The sequence below is a fragment of the Pantherophis guttatus genome, chromosome 3 (genome assembly GCF_059756535.1).
Source record: "Pantherophis guttatus breed Tessera chromosome 3, ASM5975653v1, whole genome shotgun sequence".
NCBI lineage: Eukaryota > Metazoa > Chordata > Lepidosauria > Squamata > Colubridae > Pantherophis > Pantherophis guttatus.
The window spans coordinates 116,645,051-116,667,561 of NC_142065.1; the positions used below are offsets into that span (position 1 = coordinate 116,645,051).

General features: G+C 41.4%; 2 protein-coding genes across 7 annotated transcripts in view; both read right to left on the reverse strand.

Annotated features, from left to right (window-relative positions):
* Nucleotides 1-22,511, reverse strand: part of HDAC3 (histone deacetylase 3) — a 187,172-nt gene that overhangs the window by 148,828 nt on the left and 15,833 nt on the right. The window lies entirely within an intron of this gene.
* Nucleotides 10,239-15,819, reverse strand: LOC132710489 (uncharacterized). Its single transcript, XM_060686755.2, has 2 exons — nt 12,104-15,819; nt 10,239-11,033 (listed from the first exon to the last, which is right to left on the reverse strand). The coding sequence occupies exons 1-2, from the start codon at nt 13,781-13,783 to the stop codon at nt 10,239-10,241; spliced, it is 2,475 nt and encodes an 824-aa protein (XP_060542738.2). The 5' UTR covers nt 13,784-15,819.

Consider the following 22,511-nt stretch of genomic DNA (forward strand, 5'->3'; position numbering starts at 1 on the left):
TCGGAAGGGGCGCCGGAAGGTGGATTGGCGGTGGCCACGGTCACGAAAGGATGCCCGGTCTGAAGCTGGTTGGTAAGAGAACTGAGATGATCGGTGATAAGAGGCGCTTCCAGCGCCTTGGTCCTGACGAAAAGGCTGCCTGTTATAAGGGAAATAACGCCTATCCTGGCGCCTGAATGCCGTGGGCAACACTTTCTTCTTATCCCTGTTTTCGACCAGGACGGAATCCAGAGACGAGCCAAACAAAGCCGGACCTTTGTATGGAGCAGCAGTCAGGCGCCACTTGGATTTTGCGTCAGCTCTCCAATTGCGAAGCCATAAAAGACGTCTAGAAGAAACTGTCGAAGCCAAGGCTCGCGAAGCAAATTTAGCTGCGTCCAAAGACGCATCGGCCGAATATTCAGCAGCAGCGACTAACTTAGCCAGATCCTGCTGTAAACGAGCATCTTCAGGAGGAAGTCTATCCCTCAATTGACCAGCCACACCAGTGATGCCCGGTTGAAAAAAGAAGATGAAGTAGCAGCACGAATGGCCCATGCCACCGCCTGGTGTGTCTTACGGAATGACATCTCCGCCCGCTTATCCTCAAACTTGAGGCCATCCCCAGCTTCACCTACCAGAATAGACGAGGATGTCAGACTGGCTATGGGATCATCAATTGTAGGCAACTGCAGAAGAGCATCCAGCGCAGGGGCTGAGGCGTACAGCTTTCGATCGAAGGTATTCGGACCAGAAAGCGAGGCGGGGTGGTCCCATGGTTTCTGAATGACCTGGCAGAAAAGGTCAGGACACGGTACAAAGTCATAATCAGGCTGAGGCAGATTAAACAGGTTACTGTTAGGGCCTGGCGGAATAGAAGCAGAACCCTGATTTAGGTTGGTGTCCATGTTGGTAGCAGCCTTTGCTTTGCGTAAAAGAGAACGAAACAATGAAGGCTTGAACAATCCCGGAAAGGCAGGCTCGTCCTGGACCGCCTCCTCATCATCCGACATCTCAAAGTCTTCTAGGAAATCGTCCTCCCTGACAGGTTCAGACACCTGAACATAGGAAGTAGAAGGTTGCTGCCCCAAGGCAGACGGCATATGACATGAAGTGGCAGGAGCACAACCTGGATTAGGTAACATACGAGTGGCCTGCTGTAACCCAACCTGAAATATGTGGGACATAGCCTGAGTAAATAGTGACTGAAAATCCACAGGCTGACCAAAGGCAGGCCCCGCCTCAGGGCGGAGACCTGCTGCAGTGGGTGTAAAGGTAGCCTCAGGAGCATGCCTGGAGGCCTGAGAATTGTGGCTAGCAGTGCTAGAGGACCTTGATCTAACTCTGACACAGGGCTGGTTAACAGAGGTCAAGGACAACACTTTAGAAGTGGAAGGACAGTCTGCATAAGGTTCAGCACCCTGGTTTGCTACATCCTGGGAAACCCCAGGGTCACAATCAGCATTGTGGTCCAAATCTTCATCAACCGGTTCATGGCAATCAAGCAACTGTGCCTGGTGTTGTGCCTTAGAGAATTGTTTTTCCAGGGCATTGTGTCTACGTTGGGCATCCCTGTCTGATTTAGAAGACTTGCCAGACTTTGTAGATTTGGAACCTTTGGTCTTTTTCCCCTTGGCCTGTTTAGGAGAAGGAACTGGAGATGGGGAGAGGCTCCTGTCAAGGTCTGAAGAAAGAGCAACTGCCTCCATTTTGTTTATAAAACAAACCCTTGAACTTGGGTCAAAAGTCAATTTTTGAATTTTTTTTTTTGAAATTATTTACACATAAGATATAATGATGTCTATACGTATCTAATTACTGCTATTAACATATATACATATAAGCAATCTTTCTGATTTTTTTTTATTTTTTTTATTTTAAATTCAATTAAAAAGGGGTTTACTTCCCTGAATGATGACAGTCACGATGAGCCAGGCAGAATTCAAACGCAGGTAACCTCTGGACTGCGTGCACACCTGCAGTAAGGCCAGCAACCCTGGAAACCAAAGCCCAGGTCGCGGCACAAGCCGGAGAGGCGAAATGGTGGGCAGCCGTTGAGGACAAAATGGCGGCCCGTGAGGGAAGCCCCAGGACGTCGCAAGCCAGGTGAAACAAAGCGCCTACGGCTGGACCAGAACAGCAGAAATCACTCAAGAAAGTCTCTGTTCAGCTAATGAGTATGCCAGCCGGCAGGGACTCAAGCCGCAATGTCGTTGACGAGGCTGCGCTGGCTAAAAAGGCAGCAAAGGCAAAGCGGCTTCAGCAGCAGGCAAATGGCGGCAAAACGGATTTCAAAACGCCGCCAGCAAAGTCAAGCCGCGAACGGCGGCTGGAGCCCCGCACCGCCGTTCCGCACACACCAGCCTCACGAAAATAACTCTCAGTAAAGCACAGCCTCCACAAACAAAAAATAGCCAGCAAAGAAGAAATTTTGGTGAAATTAAACAATATAGAATAGATTTCTACGCTAAGAGAAGGACACTCAAGCACTCTTGACAAATGGCTGAGTGAAAAGACTGAGGAAGGAGCAGGAAGAAGGGCGGGTCCAGCTCCAAAGGGATATGATTGACACTCAGCCACGCAAATAGGAGTGAGCTGTACCCATGTTGAGGAGTGTCTGAGCAGCGAGGAGGAAAATGTTACATTTTGGCAAAGTTCCTGCCGGCCACCTCTCTGTGGTTGAACTTCTTGGCAAGAGAACAAAGAAAAGTGTGAAGTAGAAAGAAAGGAATGCGGATATACGTAGTTAGCTTACTGATAACAAACTTGGCAAGCTACGGAAAGTCTGAAAGTCCAAAAATAATGAGCTCATCTGGTAAATACAAAAACGCAGTGACAGTGTGGAACATCCAGGTGCTCTTTTGCAAACTTCAAACGTGCTGCAATATTTTTTTTGGACAGCAATGGCTTCCTCCGTGGTGTCCTCCCATGTATTCCATTCTTGTTTAATGTTTTCCTTATTGTAGATGTGTCTTTTTTTTTTTGTTATTTATATGTTGAAAGAAACTTTATTATCTTTTATTTTTGTTGCAAGTCTTTGTTCGTTCTGAGCCTTTGCTTTCCTGACTTCATCTTTGAAGATTCTGGCTATCTGCTGATATTCTGCCTTAGTTAGGTGTCCCTCTTTCAATTTTTTGTACTTATTCTTTTCATTTTTCAGTTTATCAGAAAGATCTTTGTGCAACCATGTTGGTTTCTTCTGAAATTCCTTGTTTTTCTTTTTCAATGATATTATGCTGGACTGGACTTTTATGATATTTTTCAGTGTTTCCCAAGCTACTTGAGTTGTTTTCCGCTTTAGGATTTTCATCCAAGGAACCTTTCCGAACCTCTGAGTTTGTTAAAATCAGCTCTTTTAAAATCTAAAAATGACTATCTATATATATAAACACGAAAACCACTCATGCTGTAATCACGAAATCTCCAGAACCGTAAAGCCTACAAACTTGAAATTTGCCATGTATGTTCCTCTTGGCTTCTAGTTGCTCATTAAGAAAGGATTTTTCGAAATAACCACCAGAGCATTATTATTTCCTATATTATGATTAACACACTCTGATGCTAAGAAGTTCTACTCCCCCTCCCCAACTGAAAATCTGTCCAAATGCAAAAACACAAGCAGAGGAGAGGAGTTTCACTTTCAGTTTTACTTTCACAACAGCAACCACGGGATAGGATAGGTGAGGCTTCTGTGGGGCAAGCCTGAGGGAGAGAAGGCGGTAGGATAGGAGAGGCTTCTGTGGGACAAGGCTGGGGGAGAGCAGGGGATAGGATATGATATGCTTCTGTGGGGCAAGGCTGAGGGAGAGAAGGGATAGGTTGTGGAGGCTTCTGGGGGGCAAGACTGAGGGAGAGAAGTGGATAGGATAGGGGAGGCTTCTATCAGGCAACACTGAGGGAGAGAAGGGGATAGGATAGGGAAGGCTGCTGTGGAGCAAGACTGAGGGAGAGAAGGGGATAGGATAGGGGAGGCTTCTGTGGGGCAAAGCTGATGGAGAGAAGGGGATAGGATAGGGGAGGCTTCTGTGGAGCAAGATTGAATTATAGTTAAAAATATGAGAGAAAAACAAAAGAAGCAACTAATGGAGAAGTTAGATATTTAAATAGTGAAGAAAGTGAAATATTTGTGCATCCAATTAACTCCAAGATGTATTACAGTGAAGGAAGATAATTATTATAAATTGAGAAATCAAATTGAAACAGATTTGGAAAAATGGAAAAATTTACAACTATCTTTAATGCGAAGAATAGCATTAATCAAAATGAATATGTTGCCAAGACTGTTGTTTTTTTTCCAAACAATTCCGATAAAGTTGGAGAAAAAATATTTTTCTTTTAAATGCCTCTAACAATCAGGCAACTCAGCTTGGATCGTCAGAGGCATTTAAAAGAAAAAAACCCTTTTTTTCTTTTAAATGCCTCTGACGATCCAAGCTGAGTTGCCTGATTGTTAGAGGCATTTAAAAGAAAAAAAGTCTCGACTTCCGGCGATGACATCATCATGAACGGGTGAAGAAACGGAGGCTCCGTCTCTGATACCCAAATTTCCTCATTAATTGCTCTTTAAGGGCATTCCCGAACTTGGAGGGATCGGGAAACGAAAGAGGAACTCGTGAAGCCCCCTGGTGTTGCGCTGTCATCAGGGAGGTCGAGCGATCAACCTCTTAAATTGGTGGAGAAGAAGTCGGCCTTATCGGCAGACAGGAGTGATGGCGCCCGACTAGATCGAAGCAAAAAGTGGAAGCAAATCCGAGTGACTGTCAGATAGATCACCTACAATAGAGGCGGTAAACAGGGGGCGCGCGATCGAATCAGAGGAAGACAAGTGAGTTACAACAGCGGCGATATAAGAGGAGAAGGAAAAAAGGGGAAACAACTACAGCGCGGAAGAGAGGAACCCATAGAATGACTAAGCAAACATAAGAAAAGGAGAAATAGCGCTCGAAGTGGTGTGAGTGCGGACTTTTACAGTTGAGCAAAGGGAGCAGCCTGTGGACTCTGTGGATATAGAAAAGCCATTTGAATCTGGGAATTATAATTGATTCAAACCCCAAAATATCGGAAAACTGAGTGCAGAGACTGAAATACCGGACTAAGTGGTGAAATTCACAGATACAGAAGACCTGTCTGGATTTCGGACTTTGGATTTACAAATAACTTTGGACAATAAGAACTTAAGTTAAAAAAAAAAATTTGAAAACTGAATGCAGAGATCCGATTACTGGGAGAAGTAAAAAAAAAAAAAGACTGAGACGGACACAGATCGCGTTTTTTATGACTGTGAAAGAACGGATTGAGAGAGGTAAAGCAAGAAGACAATAAAGACTAAAGGAAATAAAAATTAAGTGAATTATTAAATTTGAACTGTTTAATTAGTTAATAAGTTTAATATTTAAAAGAAATATATAAGTTGATAATATTTTTATAGCTATAAATTGTATTGTGAAATTGTGGTTAGATAAGGAATTATTGTTAAAGTGAAAGGTTGATTTTTATACAAAATAACAGATGAGTTGAATGTATGTCTGAGATAGACTGATTGAAAAAGGGGGTAATTGACTTCCGGTTTTTGCTAGCTCCGGTGAAGACGGTGCCTTTTTAAGGACCGCCAGCCCCGCCGTTTGTAGAGCCGCTTCGATCGTGAGAAGCAGCTTGAAAACTCCAGAATCTGCAGGATTTGAAGGAGAGAGCAAGCAAGGCGCAGGTTGAGCCCCTGTGAGCCCCCAGAAGTTTGCTATTGGGGGGGAAACAGGCGCGGCTCCCTTTCAACTTGCGAAGACTCCGAGCGGCGTGGGACGACTCTGCTTTCTGCAGAGCAAGCCGGCAGCAGCAAACATGAAAATTGAATGAAACTAACTTTACCAACTAAAAAAAACAAAAACCTGAATCCTGAAACCAAGGAACTGCAAGTATTCTTTCTCTTTGTGATTTCCCGATTTTACTAAAAAATAACACGAGCGGAAGCGGCTTGAAAAGATGGCGCCGCTCCAGCGTTAACAAGTTAACAAGCTGAAAGGGAGAGTGATTTCCTAAAGCTATTCCAACAAGTTACATTGTTGCGCTGTTTGTAGCAAGCACAGGAGAAGAGGGGGGGGAAGGAAAAAATCCCTTTTTAAAACAAGTTGATCTTACAGTCTAATTCTACTTCTAATTTGCCTAAAACTGGGGGATTTTTTTAGAGGACTTTGTGGTGTTGGAAAAGGAAAAAGGATTTCTCTTTTTAGAAAATCTAACCTACGTGGCAAAATGGCTTCTAAAAAACAGGAAAGCAAGGCAGCAGGGGGGGGATCCCCCACACACAAGCCTGAAGAGCAGTTTGATTTTGAAAATTTAAAAAAATTCATTACTCAGGCTTTGGATGATAATTTTCAAAAATCTCAACAGGAAATGGATGATAAATTTCAAAAATCTCAACAAGAAATTAAGCAGGAAATTAGTGAAGTGAAAAACTTGGTGAAAGAGAATTATGATAAGGTGACTGATAAATTATCAAATGTGGTTTCTGGCTTGTCAGAAATTATTATTAAAGTGGACTCTAAATTGGAAGATTTTAAATCAGAAGTCAATGTCAAAATAAAGGATACTGATTTTAAAATTGCTGATGTGGATAATAAAATGCAGAGAGTTGAAGACGAGATTACGATGATGCAATTCCGGTCCATGGAATTTGCTATAAGAATTAGAGGTATCAAGGAGAGTGACCGGCAAGACCTGAGACAGGTTTGTGCTGATACCTTGGCTGTGTTGTTAAAAATTAATTCTGATGAGATTTTTTACAAAATAGACAAAATTTACAGAGTGAATTCGTGGGTGGCCAGACAAAGACAATTACCAAGAGATGTGGTGATATATTTTACAGACAGAAGAATGAGAAATGATATTTTGCAAAAATCTTTTCTTTCCTCCGTGCAAGTGGAGGGAACTCAAGTTGGAATTTATAAAGAATTACCCCCAAAGATGCTGAAAGATAGAAAAGACTTTGGTTTTTTAGTAAAGGAATTAAATAAATTAGAGATACCATTTCGGTGGGATGCACCAATGGGTATAATTTTGAAGTATCATGGGGAAAGATATCGACTGAATACTGTTGAAAAAGCGGAACATTTTTACCATACTGTTTTTAAGGAGAGATCACCATCTCCACGTTCATCTACTGTATTGGAGATAAAGGAGAGTGATAAGGAGAAGCAACTCCAGCAAGAGTTGGAAGTGCAGCTTAAGCAGGCTGAATTAGACCCAATAGAAGCGCAGGGTGCTACAGGAGGTTTTCTGGAGGAGCCCCTGTTAGAATCCTCTCCAATTTTGACTACAAGAGATGTGGCTTTGGATCTAGCTCGTATGGCTGAAGCTAAAGACCAGCGAATAACTCGTGCGGTTTCAAAACAACTCAAAGAAAAACAATTGCAAGAAAGAGCTAAGGCACAACAATATAAAAAAGGAACTAAGAGTACTACAGAACACAGTGAAGCCATGGGGAGAGCAAAGTCGGTGGCCTCGGAAGACATCCGGCAATTCTGCTCATCGCTTCAAAAAAGTATGCATGATGGTTAAGTTTTTGTCATGGAATGTGAATGGACTGAACTCACCACAGAAAAGAAAGAAAATATTTACATATTTGCAACAATTTAATAATGATATAATTTGTCTACAAGAAACTCATATCAGAACGCAAGATCAAAAATACTTGACAAACTCCAAATTAGGATCACACTTTATAGCTTCAAATTTGGAAAAAAAGAATGGTGTGGTTATTTATATAAACAAAAGATTATCAGCTAAAATTATAGAAGTGGATGAAGGTGGTAGGTTTGTAGTAATTGAACTGCATACTGTACATGGTCAAATTCTTGTGATTGGAATTTATGCTCCTAACCAACAACAGGATCACTTTTATAAAATTTTGCATACTAAAATATTGCAATGGGATTATAGATCTATTTTGATTATGGGAGACTGGAATGGAATAATTGATTCTAAACTAGATAAAAAAAGTCTGGCGAAGTCTAGGATTAGACTACCACAAACTTTTTTTGACATGAAAGAAGATCTGGAATTAAAAGATGTTTGGAGAATACACAATTCAAAAGACTTGGACTATACTTTTTTTTCTGATAGACACAGATCCTTTTCAAGGATTGATTTTATTTTATTATCAAATGATTTACTTGTTAAAACAAAAAGAACTAAAATCTTTCCAAGAATTTTATCTGATCACAGCTCAGTATGGATAGAAATTGAGATTGGAAAAATTGAGAGAAGATCATGGAGATTAAATGAAAATTTATTTAGATATGAAAAAAATATAATAGAACTTAAGAAGCAGATGAAAGAATTTTTTGAAATTAATTTGAACAAGGGTACCCCTATTGAAATTGTCTGGGATGCAAGTAAAGCGTATATGAGAGGGGTACTCATTCATATGAATTCTAAACATAAACTGAATAGACAAAAGAAAAGATTAGAAATTGAAGCAGAAATAAAGAAAAAAGAAGTTACTTATCAAAAATCCAGCAGATGAAAGAATACGTGGAGCTATAAAACTTTTGAAAGATCAATTCCAAATGCTTATGGCGGATCAGGTTGCAACAAACTTACAATATGCAAAGCATAATACATTCTGTAATGCCAACAAACCGGGCAGATGGCTGGCTTATACATTAAGGAAGAAACAGAGTATGCGGACTATAGACTGTATTGATACTGGAGGGAATGAGCGTTGGTCTTACCTGATACGCCACTTCTAGTCACTAGGAAACGCCAGTCACTAAAGGGTTACAACCAAGCCAGTAGCTCTAGGACCGAGTCCACCAACAAAAGAAGCCCCGCCTCTTCCTGTATCCAGTTTGAGACGAGGACGAAAGGTAGACTGTCGTGTCTGTAGAAAAATAAAGGAAAGGTAAAAAATTCCCAGGACCCACCCCCCTCTGTCAACAGCCAAAAGCCAGCACGAGAGGTGCCGGACCAATTGGGAGGGGGTGACCGGCGTTTCCTAGTGACTAGAAGTGGCGTATCAGGTAAGACCAACGCTCATTCTCAGTCACGGAGGAAACGCCGGTCACTAAAGGGATATACCAAAGCCCGTGTACCTATTGGGAGGGAGAAGGCCGGCGCCTCTCCTGGTCCTGGGAAGATACCCGCTGCAGCACACGTCTTCCAAAGGAGGCTTCCGCCGATGCATAAACATCCAACCGGTAATGCCGGATAAATGGAGATGGAGACGTCCAAGTAGCGGCTCGGCAGACCTCCTCGAGTGAAGCTTGGGTAGACCAGGCAGCCGAAGTAGCCGCGCTCCTGGTAGAGTGGGCTGTAACACCACGAGGCACTGGCAACGATTGAGCTTCATAAGCTAAAGAAATGGAAGCCCTGAGCCATCGACCCAAGGTAGTAGAAGAAACCTTTGACCCCATGGACTGGGGTTGGAAAGACACAAAGAGAGCCTCGGAGCGACGAAAGGAAGAAGTCCTGGAGATATAAATCTTGAGAGCCCGACGAACATCAAGCTTGTGCCACACAGTCTCCAAGCGATGACGGGGGAAAGGACAGAAGTTGGGAAGAATGATCTCTTGAGAACGATGAAAAGTTGAATTGATCTTTGGAATAAAAGCTGGATCCAATCTCAAAATTACTCGATCAGGATGAATAATACAGAGATCCTGGCGAACTGAGAGGGCAGCCAACTCCGAGATCCTTCTAGCCGAGGTGATAGCCACTAGAAAGGCTGCCTTAAAAGACAAGAACTTCAGCAAGACTTCCCGGAGAGGTTCAAAAGGAGGACCAGTAAGAGCTAACAGAACCTTATTCAGGTCCCAGGTGGGAAACCGATGAACAGCCGGAGGACGTAGATTGGTTGCGCCTCTGAGGAATGAATGGATGAGAGGATGAGTGGACACCGACTCAGCGGTGCCGCAGGTGAGGATAGATGAGATGGCAGAGATTTGCCTCCGGAGGGTATTGGGAGAAAGCCCCGAAATGAATCCATCGTGAAGGAAGCCCAGGATGTCAAGAATGGAAGCAGCAGTAGGAAGGACCTTCTTACGGCGACACCAGGCAGAGAAGGCCATCCAAGTGGCATTGTAAATACGGTTCGTTGATCCTCGACGGGAGGCCTGGATCATAGAAATTATTTCCGAAGGCACCCTGGCTGAGGACAGGAGGAACCGCTCAACCTCCAGACGGTCAGCCGGAACCACTGAGGGTCTGGATGAGCTAGACGGCCCTGCCACAGAGATATTTTGTCGGCCGGGATCTGCCAATGGGGATCAACAGAGAGAGCCATCAGATCCGCAAACCACGGTTGTCTGGGCCAGAAGGGAGCCAGAAGGATGAGCTCGGCTTGTTCCTGCAACAGCTTCCTGATGACCCTGGAGATGAGGGGAAGAAGTGGGAAAGCATAGAGAAGAAGACCACAAGGCCACGGGCTGATCAAGGCGTCCACAGCTTCGGCTCCCGGGACAGGAAATCTCGTGTAAAACCTCGGAAGCTGGTGGTTGGATTCGGACGCGAAGAGGTCCACTGCTGGAAGGCCGAAGCGATGCACGATGTCCTGGAACAGAAATGGATCGAGGCTCCACTCCGTCTGGTCCACCACCGATCGACTGAGAGCGTCCGCCTGAACATTTGCTGACCCTGAGATGTGAGAGGCGTGGATGGATGCCAAGTGACTCTCCGCCCACCTGAAGAGACGAGATGCCTCCCTCATGAGAGCCTTGGAGCGGGTCCCTCCTTGCCGGTTGATGTGGGCCTTGGCAGCTACGTTGTCTGTTCTGATCAAGACATCCAGACCTCGAAGGAGAGGAGCGAACTTGCGAAGAGCTCGGAAGATGGCTCTGAGCTCCAAGATGTTGATGTGAAGTCCCCTCTCCTGGACCGACCACTGCCCTTGGGCCAGCTGAGACCCCAGGTGAGCCCCCCATCCGAAGAGGCTCGCGTCCGTGGTGATGCTCACGCGTTGAGGCACTCTGAACAGGCATCCCTGAGCAAGAGCCGGAGAGGTCCACCATGCCAAGGACCGGAGAACTTGAGGAGTCAAGGGGACTCTGGCCTCTGACGTGCTCCTGCGAGACCGTTGAAACGGAAGTAAAAACCATTGAAGTTCCCGGCTATGAAACCGAGACCAGGGAGTGATCCCGAAGGCAGAAACCATTTTCCCTAGCAAGCGGGAAAGCCCCAGGAGGGAAAAAGAGCGAGAGGCCTTAACCTGACCTACCAGCTCAACAATGCTGTCCTGACGATCCTGAGAAAGGGAAACCTGCAACCTGACAGAATCAATAACAGCCCCTAAATGCTGAATGCACGTGGAGGGAACTAGATTGCTTTTAGAACGATTAACCAAAAAACCATGGGAATGCAGGGTCTGAAGGGTGACCTGAATATCCTCATTACCCCTAACCTCAGAACTAGACAAAATAAGAATATCATCTAGATAAAACAAAACTCTAACAGGAAAAGATCTCATATGGCCCGATAAGGCAGCCATGATCTTTGTAAAGACCCTAGGAGCTGAGGAAAGGCCAAAGGGAAGGGCTCTATACTGATAATGCCTACCCGATAACAAAAACGGAGGTATTTCCGATGGTCCGGAAAAATGGGCACATGGAGATAAGCCTCCGTCAAATCGATGGAAGACAAAAAATCACCTGGACGGATCGAAAGGAGAATGGTCTGGAGGGATTCCATCTTGAACCGACGATAGACTATATATCGGTTCAAGGATTTAAGATCCAATATGGCCCTCCAGCCTCCTGAAGCCTTGGGAACTAGAAACAAACGGGAATAGAATCCCTGGCCAACTTCCCCTAGGGGAACACATTGAACAGCCCTAATCTCCAAAAGGTGTTGAATAGCCTCATCTAGCAGAACCCTCTTGGACCTGACATGAGAGACAGGGCACCTGACAAACAAGTCAGGGGGAACAGAAGAGAACTCAAGGGTCAACCCAAACCTAATAGTACGTCTAATCCAGGGGTCTGAAACTGAACAATCCCATTGGTCAGCAAAAAATGCTAACCTACCTCCAATTAAGGAGTCAGAGATAGGAAAAGGAGAACTAACGGGACCTGCGAAAGGGACGCCCCCTACCCCCCCTGAAGGGTCTGCGGGGAGGGAAACGGGACCCCTGCCTGACCTGGAAATCCTGCTGTTGTCCGCCCCTGGGCTGAGGGTACCGCTGAGGCCTGGACTGGAAGGAAGAGAAGTCGGAGCGAAAGGAATGGCCTCGAAAGGAACCCTGCTGACGAGGATCAGATCTTCTCGATAAGGCAGGCAGAATCTTGCGATGATCCTTCGTCTCGATGAGGAGTGGGTCCAAGGCTGGGCCGAAGAGATAGTTCCCCGAGAAAGGAGCTGAAGCCAGTCTCCACTTGTTCCGAACATCTGCCTGCCACTGACGAAGCCACAGGAGCCTACGAGAAGTGACTGAAGCCCCGATAGCCTTAGCTGAAAATCTTGCCGCATTCAGAGTAGCATCAGCAGAGAACTCAACAGCAGCTAGGATCTTGTTGATGTCCTGGTGAGATCGCATATCAGAAGGAGGCAGCCTTTCCTGTAATTGGCGAAGCCAAAGGATGGAGGCCCTGTTAAAAAAGGAAGCTGCCGAGGAGGCCTGAATTGACCAAGCAGAGGCCTGGTGGTCCTTGACCAAGGAGCGATCCAACTTCTTATCTTCAGGGCGCAGGAATTCCTCTGACGGACCAGTAAGAGGAGATGCAGAAGAGAGGGCGACGACGGGAGCATCTACAGAAGGAACTTGAAGAATATTAGCAAAATCAGATGCCATATTATAAAATCTTTTATCTAGACCATTGGGAACCGGGCCAGAACTAGGAGAAGACCACTGTCTTTGAACGACATCAGAAAACAGCTTGGGAGCTGGAACGACCTCTGCACGAATGGAAGGTTCCTGAAATAATAATGATGAAGAGGGATGCTGAGAAGATGGTGTAGAAGCCCCTTGAGAGGAAGGAGTAGAAGAAATTCCCAGTCCAGTAACATTTTGAGCTTTAAATAGAAGGGATCTGAATAATTGAGGCTTGAAGAGACCAATGAAGGAAGGCTGGTCTGGTTCAAGGCCTTCATCCTCCGAGAGATCTTGATCAGGGGCAATTTCCCCCTCAGACAGGGAACCTTGACTTGCATTTTCCGGGGAATCCGCCCTTTCTTCACATTGCACAGGATCAGCAACCATCTGGGCCCTCACAGAACGACTCTGCTGACTCACATAACTGGAGGCCTCAGAAGAGGCCCTTTGCTGAAGGCCTTCAGCAATACCCTGCCTAATTGAAACAGAAACAAGTTCAGCTAGGGCAGGAGTTAAATTTACAGGAGCCTCAGACCCCTGAATGCAGGTTTGGGCTTGAGCCTCAGGAAATTCTTGCCTTGGGGGGGCCTGAATAGAAACAATTGGAGATAGAGGCCTAGCAGCAGGAAAAACTGAAGAAGCATCAGCAGCTACATTCTCACCCAGATTAGACTGATCAGGAGAAAAATCATGTTCAATTTGAATTTGGGAAGAAGGAACAGCCACATTGGAAGTGGGGAGGGCAGGAGATTTAGAAGGCCCCACAGAAGGAGATGAAACTCTAGAGGCCTCTGAAGCAGCTTTTTGAAAGGCCTTTTCCATGGCCTTATGCCTCCTGGTCTCTTCTCTTGATGATGCAGCAATATTAGCACTCTTGGAGTGAGTGGATCTAGTAGAAACTCTGGCTGCCTTGGGAGGAACAGAATCCCCTGAGGAACTTTCTTTAGGATCAGAAGAATGGCCCCTTTTTCCTTTGCTTTGGGATTTATTGCTCCTAGCATCAGCCATGATAAAGCAGAAATTTACTTTTGCAGCTCAGAATAAATGCAAAGGATAGAAATCACCCTTAAATGCACCCACAGGGAATAATTGGAGGTTCAGGTAACTCACTGCGCCAGGAGAGAAGCAGAGTAGAATCCAGGAGCCAGGAAGATTACTCAGGAGGCAGGAAATAGCCACTAGCCAAAGGGCTTAACAGCGTGGCAAAATTGGGCGTGGAAAAGCCTTCGCGCCAGAAATCTGCAGCCACAATTCTCTAAACAGCAGCAGGAGGCAGGGAAACCTCTCCAAAAGCCTCCAAAATCCTTTGAAAGTGCTGCAAAAGATAGGGCGATGCAAAACGCACGTGGGCGTTGCTGCAGGGCTGCTCAGGGCCACTGGAGCGTTTCTAGCACTCCCCAGCTGATTCCAATAAAGTTTAGCCACTTTTGAAGAAAACTCCAGCAATTTGAGCAGAAAGGAGCAAACTAAGTAGAAATAAGCCAGCAATGGCCAAATAACTCCCCCACAAAGAGTTAATGAGAGAGAGAACTAACAGACACGACTGTCCTCTACCGGACCGAGTCTAAAAACTGGATACAGGAAGAGGCGGGGCTTCTTTTGTTGGTGGACTCGGTCCTAGAGCTACTGGCTTGGTTGTAACCCTTTAGTGACCGGCGTTTCCTCCGTGACTGAGAAAGAAATTTATCAACAAAAATTAATTAAAGAAGCTTTTGTAGATTATTATATTAAACTATATGCTAAAGATGATCTACAGAATGGACTTATAGAAAAATATTTAGAAAACAAAAGAGTTACAAAAGTTACTAATCAACAAAAGGAAAGAATGAATCACCCTATAACAGTGGAGGAAATAATTGCAGCAATTAAACAACTGAAAACTGCCAAAGCTCCGGGAACAGATGGTTTGACTGCAGTGTATTATAAAACTTTGCAAGCAGAAATGGTGGAACAACTTAGAGACTTATTTTGTAATATACAACAAGGGGGTAAAATACCCCCATCATGGAAAACAGCTTATATTTCTTTGATACCAAAAGAGCAAGCAGGTCCTAAAAAACCGGAGAATTATAGACCAATATCTCTTCTGAATAATGATTATAAAATTTATGCAAAAGTACTAGCCAACAGGTTGATGCCAGTAATTCAAGAGGTGATTCATGATGATCAAGCGGGATTTATAGAGGGTAGATATATGAAGGACAATGTAAGGCAAGTTATAGATTTATTGGAATATCTTGAGAAGAATAAACAGATCCCTGCAGTGCTGGTTTTTTTGGATGCGGAGAAGGCCTTTGACAGAGTGGATTGGAATTTTCTATTAAAGACTTTGAAAAAGATGGACTTTGGGGATCAATTTATACAAGCGGTATCAGCAATCTACCAAGAGCAAAAGGCACAGATTATTATTAATGGAAATTTAACAACAGATTTTAATATTGAGAAAGGAACAAGACAAGGTTGTCCGTTATCCCCTTTGTTATTTATTTTAACACTACAAGTCTTGTTGAATACAATACGGGATTCGAACAGCTTGAAAGGTATAGTGATAAGGCAAGAGGATTACAGACTAAGGGCATTTGCAGATGACCTGGTTGTTACCCTTTCACAGCCGATGGAATCAATAATCCAGATGAAAGACATTATAAAAGATTATGGTGCAGTATCAGGATTTAGACTGAACCAGAAAAGAACTAAGATGATAGTTAAAAATATGACACAAGATCGAAAACATGAACTTGAAAGGATGGCAGGTTTTGAGATTGTACCAAAGGTTAAATATCTAGGAATTCAGGTTGCAGAATCAAATATGAAATTATTTCAAAACAATTATGAGGTGTTATGGCGAGATGTACGGAAAGATATGGAGACTTGGAAAAAGCTGCAGCTCTCGTTACTTGGAAGAATAGCAGCAGTTAAGATGAACATTTTGCCAAGATTTCTTTTTTTGTTTCAAATGATTCCTGTGCTTAAAAGTGATAAACAACTGAGAGAATGGCAAAGTGAAGTGAATAAGTTTGTTTGGAATGAGAAAAAACCGAGAGTGAAACTAAAAATTATGCAAGATGCTCCAGAGAGGGGAGGCCTTAAACTTCCAAACCTACAGATATATTATGAAGCAGCAGCTTTGACTCAAGCAAGCGATTGGTTTGGAAGGAAAAAGACTGGAATATTGAATATAGAAAGCTTTGACCTGGATCTTGGTTGGCATGCTTACTTATTTTATGAAAACAAAGTGGATAAAGTGTTCAAAAGCCATATACTTAGAGATTCGTTGATGAGAGTTTGGAAGAAGCACCGATTTAAATGGGATTACAAAATACCGTTATGGTTGGATCTTGGTCATATCATGTGGAATACAAATATAATGTCACTCGGGGGGTTTTTATATAAAGAAGTTCTTTTTATAGATGCGGGCAGATGGCAACTAAAGACATTAGAGACACTGTTGGACGAAGGGATTAACTTAACTTGGTTACAGTATAATCAACTTCAACAAAGATGGAAAGAGGACCAAAAAACTGGTATTATGTTGCATGAGGAAGAATTGGTTAGACATATAAAAGAGAAAGGTCCAATGCATATTAAAAGGCTTTACAATGTTTTGTTAGAAAGGGATTCAGAAACTGAATTGGTTAAAGATTGTATGATTAAATGGGCACAGAATTTTGCAGAACCAGTAATGTTGGAAACATGGGAGAAAATATGGGTTCAGAATGTTAAATTTACGCAATCGCAGAATTTGAGGGAAAATTTTTATAAAATGTTTTACAGATGGCATTTAGATCCCAAGAAATTATCCTGTATGTATCCTAATGTTCAGCCAAAATGTTGGAGATGTGATAGTCTAGATGCTACATATTATCATGTTTGGTGGAATTGCAAGAAAGTCAAGGCTTTTTGGATAAAAATATGGTGGGTTATGCAGAATGTTTTGAAGAAAAAAATCCAATTTTCTCCACAACTGTTTTTATTGGGTATAGTAAAGGGTTTTACATTGGATGAAACTAAGTTGATATTGTACATGATAACAGCAGCGAGATTATTGATAGGTAAATATTGGAAAAATGAAGCCTTACCCACTATTGAAGAATGGACTTTCAAGATGGCCAGTTTTGCGGAGATGGCGAAGATTTCAGCATATTTAAAAGATCGCTCACAAGAGACTTATGAATGGGAATGGAAAAAATGGATAGATTATGTGCAAAAAAAATACCAAGTTAGGAAGTATCAAATTGTTTTTCATTGAAAGTTATATAGAAATAGAAATGTATGAATTGTGAAGAGAGAAAAAATTATAGGGGGCTTGAGGGGTTCAAGTTTTTTATTAAAAAAAGGGGATTTTGATGGGATTATATTCTGTGGAAGTCAGAGGGGGAGGGTTGGGCAGGTTTGGGGGGGTTAGGGTGGGGAGGGAGGGGTGGGTTGGGGGGGAAAAGTGGGGTGAAAATGTAATTGTAAAACTTTTGCAATAAAAAAAAAGAAAAAGGGGGTAATTGAAAAGATTGCCAATTAGAAAATTAAGAAAATTAAACTAAAATCTTGATTGATAAGTAAATTGATTTATACTGTGAATAAGAATTAATTGCTCAATTGGGATAACTGGCAATATAATATAATATAACTATATATAAGCTGTGTGGTGTATAAGCAGTGTTTGGAGGGGAAAAGAGATACTAAGGAATAACTTAATAATTGATGTTAAGGTTGGAAAGCTTTACACGAATATTGAAAATGTCTACAACATCCACCATAACAAAGACAGGGAAAAAACCTACAACCAATACGTTAGTAATGACTCCTACCCCCTCACAACAAAAAACAATAGATAGCATGATGGGGAAAGAAAAAGAAAAAGAAAAACTGGAAATGGCACCAAATGTAATACAAGATATGTTTCAAAAGATCCAGGAAACACTGCTCCAAACACAAGAAAAAATAGCTGAAAATCAGGAAGAAATGAGAACGTTCCATGCAGAGATTAGAAATGAATTAGGAGAAGTCAAGGAAGATATCAAGACCATGAAGGATAAAATTGGGGGCATTCAAAATTCTATAGCAGAAAATGAACAGAGAATTAGGAAAACGGAAACAAAAATAGATCACGTGGAATTAAAAGTAGAAGCAATGGAACAAAAAACCCTACAACTAAATAAAGAAATGTCAGATTCCTTGGCCATGCTCGAAATGGAAAAGGCCTCATACTTCTTGCGTTTTCAAAATATTCCAGAAGAAAAAAATGAGGATTTAGAAGAGAAGATGGTGGAAATTATCGCAGGAATGATACAAAAAGAGCCAGAAGAAATAAAAGGACAATTGGAAGAAGCTTACCGTGTACAAACAAATTATATAAGAAAACACAGACTGGAGAGAGAAGTCCATGTCAAATTCTTAAAAAAATCAATCCGAGATGAAGCCTATAAGAAATCTAGAGAAGAAACGGTGATCTATAATGATAAAGAAATTATAATACCCCGAAGAGTAAGAAATCTACGACAACAATATCAGTTTTTAACACAACTATTGATCAAATACAAGATAATGTACAGATGGCTGCCAATAGAGGGGATCTTAATTCCGGTTTGCTCTTCGTAGCCACCAGACGGTCCCTCGGGACCGCCAGCCCCTTCGCCTGTAAAGAGCCGCCTGTACAGCGCAAAGGCGGCTCGAAAAACCCCATTTCCAGGAGGAAATGTGGGATAGAGCAGGTGAGTGTAGGTAGAGCTCTCCGTAGCCCCCAGGGTTTTTTTTTTTTACTCTTGGGGGCGGGCGGAGGAAGCTCCCTATAGCACTCGCCGCCCGCTCCGGGCGTTGGGAGACTTCTGACTTTTTGCAGAACAAGGCTACGAAGACAAGCTTTTTAAGATATTTAACAGATTAACTAAAAATGATGAGATTTGGATCTGGACCTGTGACCCTAAATTGCAAGTATTAATACTTATTTCGCAAAGGATATTCAACAAAGTAAAAAAGACCTTTTAAAATGGCGATTGCCGAAACTGGAACAGGGAAGCTGAAAAGAGAAAGTCCTTCCGTTTCTTATTAAGCCACAAAGTAGCAGAATAAATGCTCCTGGCTACATTTGAAGGGATATGAGCTGGACCTGTGACCCTGAATCACAAGTATCTCACTTATTTTATAACAATTATTGAAGAAGGAAAAGGAAAAGGAAAAAAGAATCTTTAAAAAGGGCGATTGCCGAGGCTTGAGAAGGGGCTGAAAGGGAGAGTCCTTCCGTTTCCTATTGAGATACAAAGTAGCTGAATAAATACTTTTGGCTACACTTGAAAATAAAGCTCTACTTTTGTGTTTTTTCTCTTCCTGGAGATCTGATATTGATCTTGGTTGGAAAGAAGTTTTCTTTCTCTGCTGCCTCTCTTTTCTTTTTTTAAAAAAAATAGTTTGTCTGTGTTGAAATATGGCATTAAAGCCGGACAAACAAGCAATGGGGGGGGGATTCCCCCATTAACAAATTACGTGACCAAGTTTTAAAGCTCCAGTCTCAGAAAACTGATTTTAATATAATTGAATTTCTTTTGGAGGAGATTGTAAGAAGGGATGAGATTGTGAATCAGAACTTTGAAAAATTTAAGCAGGAAATTAAAGAATTAGTGCAATTAAAGTTTGATATTCTGGATCGAAAGATTATAAAAATGGCTAATGGCTTTGCAGAATTTATGATTAAGTTGGATGAAAATACTAACTTATTAGAGTCTAAAGTGGAAGAAATTGAGGACAATTTGGACAATAAAATACAAAAAATTGAAAATGATTTGACAAACATTCAAGACAATAGCTCAGAAGAAAAACCTAAAATGGAGGTTGAACAAAAGTCTTGTAATGCAGAAAATTTACAACAACGGATTGAAAGAGAGGTTCTAATGGTGCATTACAATTTTACAGAATATGCGATCAGACTGAGAGGTTTGCAGGAAAATAACAGAGATGATTTAAGGAAAATATCTTCTGAAATTCTGGCTGGGATTTTAAAGGTTCAACCTGAGGAAGTGTTTTGTAGGATTGACAGAGTTTACAAAATAAACTCCTGGCTTGCAAAGCAAAGGCAACTGCCTAGAGATGTGGTGATTTATTTTACAGATAAAGAAATTAGGAATAATATTGTGCAAAATTCCTTCAATTCTACTTTGCAATTGTATGGAAGAAAGATATGGATCTACAAAGAGCTCCCCCCCAAGATGTTAACGGAAAGGAAGAAATTTGGTTTTCTGGTGACTGAGTTAAAATACAGAAATATTTCATTTAGGTGGGATGCCCCAGTTGGCATAATATTGAGATATCAAGGAGAAAGATACCAATTAGATACTGTTGAAAAAGCGGAAGAATTTTATCAAAAAAATTTGAAAATGAACTTAAATCTATAGGCACAATACAGGATAAGAAGAAGGAGTTGGAAATAAAGGGAAAACATCGAATTACAGAGGTTGCGGTAGACAAATTGCCTTTGGATTCTCTCGATACCCCAGCTGGATTATCTACAAATATGAGAGAAGCGGCATCTGATTTCAACGTGATGATTCACCAAGTCAAAGACAAGTATGGAAATCAATTAGCTGACATACAATTGGCAAAAAAGAAATATGAGATACAAAAACAAAACCAACAAGATCAACTTATAAAGCAGAATGAAAACCGATCAGTTGATATACAACTTGTAGAAAGGAAAACAGGATGGAAATTAAACCCACAAAAAGAAAAGAAAAAAAGAAATAGGTCTCACAAAAACAGAAATTTCTAAATTAAGCAACGGTGAAGCCAGTGATTTTAAAAAAATGAATGAATATGTGAAAAGATAGTGGAGGCGAAGTATTGGTTAATATCATCCTGAGGACAGTGACAGACCTCTGCAATGCCGTAATTTTGGGATGTGAAAAGAGCCTTAAACTGTTGGATTTGAATTATCTATTTTGGATTTCTTTCTTGTATTGATAAATATATTATAACTATTCTGAGCTACAAGGCAAGAGAGCTACGTTGGGGCATGCAGAAGATCTGGTTGTTACCCATTAGGATGATGGGAATTAATAATCCTGATGAAAGCCACAATTACAACTATATGGAATATAATCATAATGTCACTCGGGTGGTTGTTTTTACTTTTATATATATATGAGGATATTCATTACTGATGGGGGCAGATGATGACTGAAGACTTTGAACAAACTGTTGTACCAGGATACTACGTTACCCAATTATGGATGAGGGACTCAACAATCCAGTGGAAAGACATCAAAGAAGATATTATATGGATTATAAATTTAAAGTAATTGTCTTTTTTTTTTAAATAACGGAATATATACATACATACATACATACATACATACATACATATATATATATATATATATATATATATATATATATATATGTTTTCTCAGGTTTTCGCGGGTGTTTGTATGTAGGTCTTTGGTTATTCGGGTCTTCTCCCACGTAAAATTGGAAGTGTCTTGGCGACGTTTCGACGAAGTCTCATTCGTCATCTTCAGGCTGGTGTTCTCGGCTTCGTGCTTCCAGGAGCAAGAAGCCGAGAACACCAGCCTGAAGATGACGAATGAGACTTCGTCTGGGAGAAGACCCGAATAACTAAAAACCTACATATATATATATATATATATATATATATATATATATATATATATATATATATGTATATATATATATATTTTAGCAGAGTGGGCAGTGGATTAAAGATATTAAGAATTGTTGTGCATGGTAATTTTGTAGGAAAGTGGGTGGAAATATGTTAGTTTACTGATTGATTAGTTTAAGAAAAGGGATGTTTAAGTGATATATTTAGGGCAGTGGAGGAAATGGATAGAGTTGAATAAATGTTAAATTAGGACTTATGGGGAAGGCTGCTTTGAAATGTTATATTAATATACACAAAGAATAAATGTTAAAGTAGGATTTATTATATAGTCTTAAAGTGGAAGGTTGCTTTGAAATGTTGTAATAATATATAGATATAAGTTTTGGGGAGGACAAAAAGGGCAGATTATTGCTAAATTGGGAGTTATAATAATATTATGCTAAATTAGAAGTTATCATACAATGTTATAGCAGACTGCTTTTTTTTGAAATGTATGGTAAAAGGGGAAAGTAACAATATCAATAATATTTTTAGTAAGTAAGGGTCAGTATATAGAGGAGGAGTAAGGAGATGGTAAAATATTATGTAATCTGTTATGAATTAGGTTTTTGGTGTGAAGAAGTCACAGGGGGGGATGGGTGGCGAGGGGGGTTTAGGGAGGAGGGGGGAAGGAAAAAAGGGGGAAAAAATTGTATTTGAAAACTTTTTCAATAAAAAAAAAAGAAATCTAGAGAAGAAACGGTGATCTATAATGATAAAGAAATTATAATCTTAAAACAGATACCCCAAAGAGTAAGAAATCTACGACAACAATATCAGTTTTTAACACAACTATTGATCAAATACAAGATAATGTACAGATGGCTGCCAATAGAGGGGATCTTAATTACGTGGGAAGACAAAAAATATAAAATAGACACTCTAGAAAAGGCAAGAGAATTCCATAACACACACTTTAGACTAGAAGAAGAACAGGAAAGCAAGGAGGAAACAGATAGTAAAAGTCAAGAAGAAGAACCAATAGAAACAAATCAAGAAAAAGAAATAAGACAGAGGCAAGAAAAAGAGAGAGAACAGAGAGAAGGTGCAAAAGCTAAGGCACGGATGGAAACAAGAAACACAAAAAAA

What these genes read in the sequence shown, in the direction of transcription:
- LOC132710489 (XM_060686755.2), bottom strand. Translation starts at nt 13,783, where the DNA reads ATGGCTGATGCTAGGAGCAATAAATCCCAAAGCAAAGGAAAAAGGGGC. An exon ending in GACAACAGCAGGATTTCCAG is followed by an intron (nt 11,034 to 12,103) that starts GTCAGGCAGGGG and finishes ACGGTCTCGCAG; the next exon opens with GAGCACGTCAGAGGCCAGAG.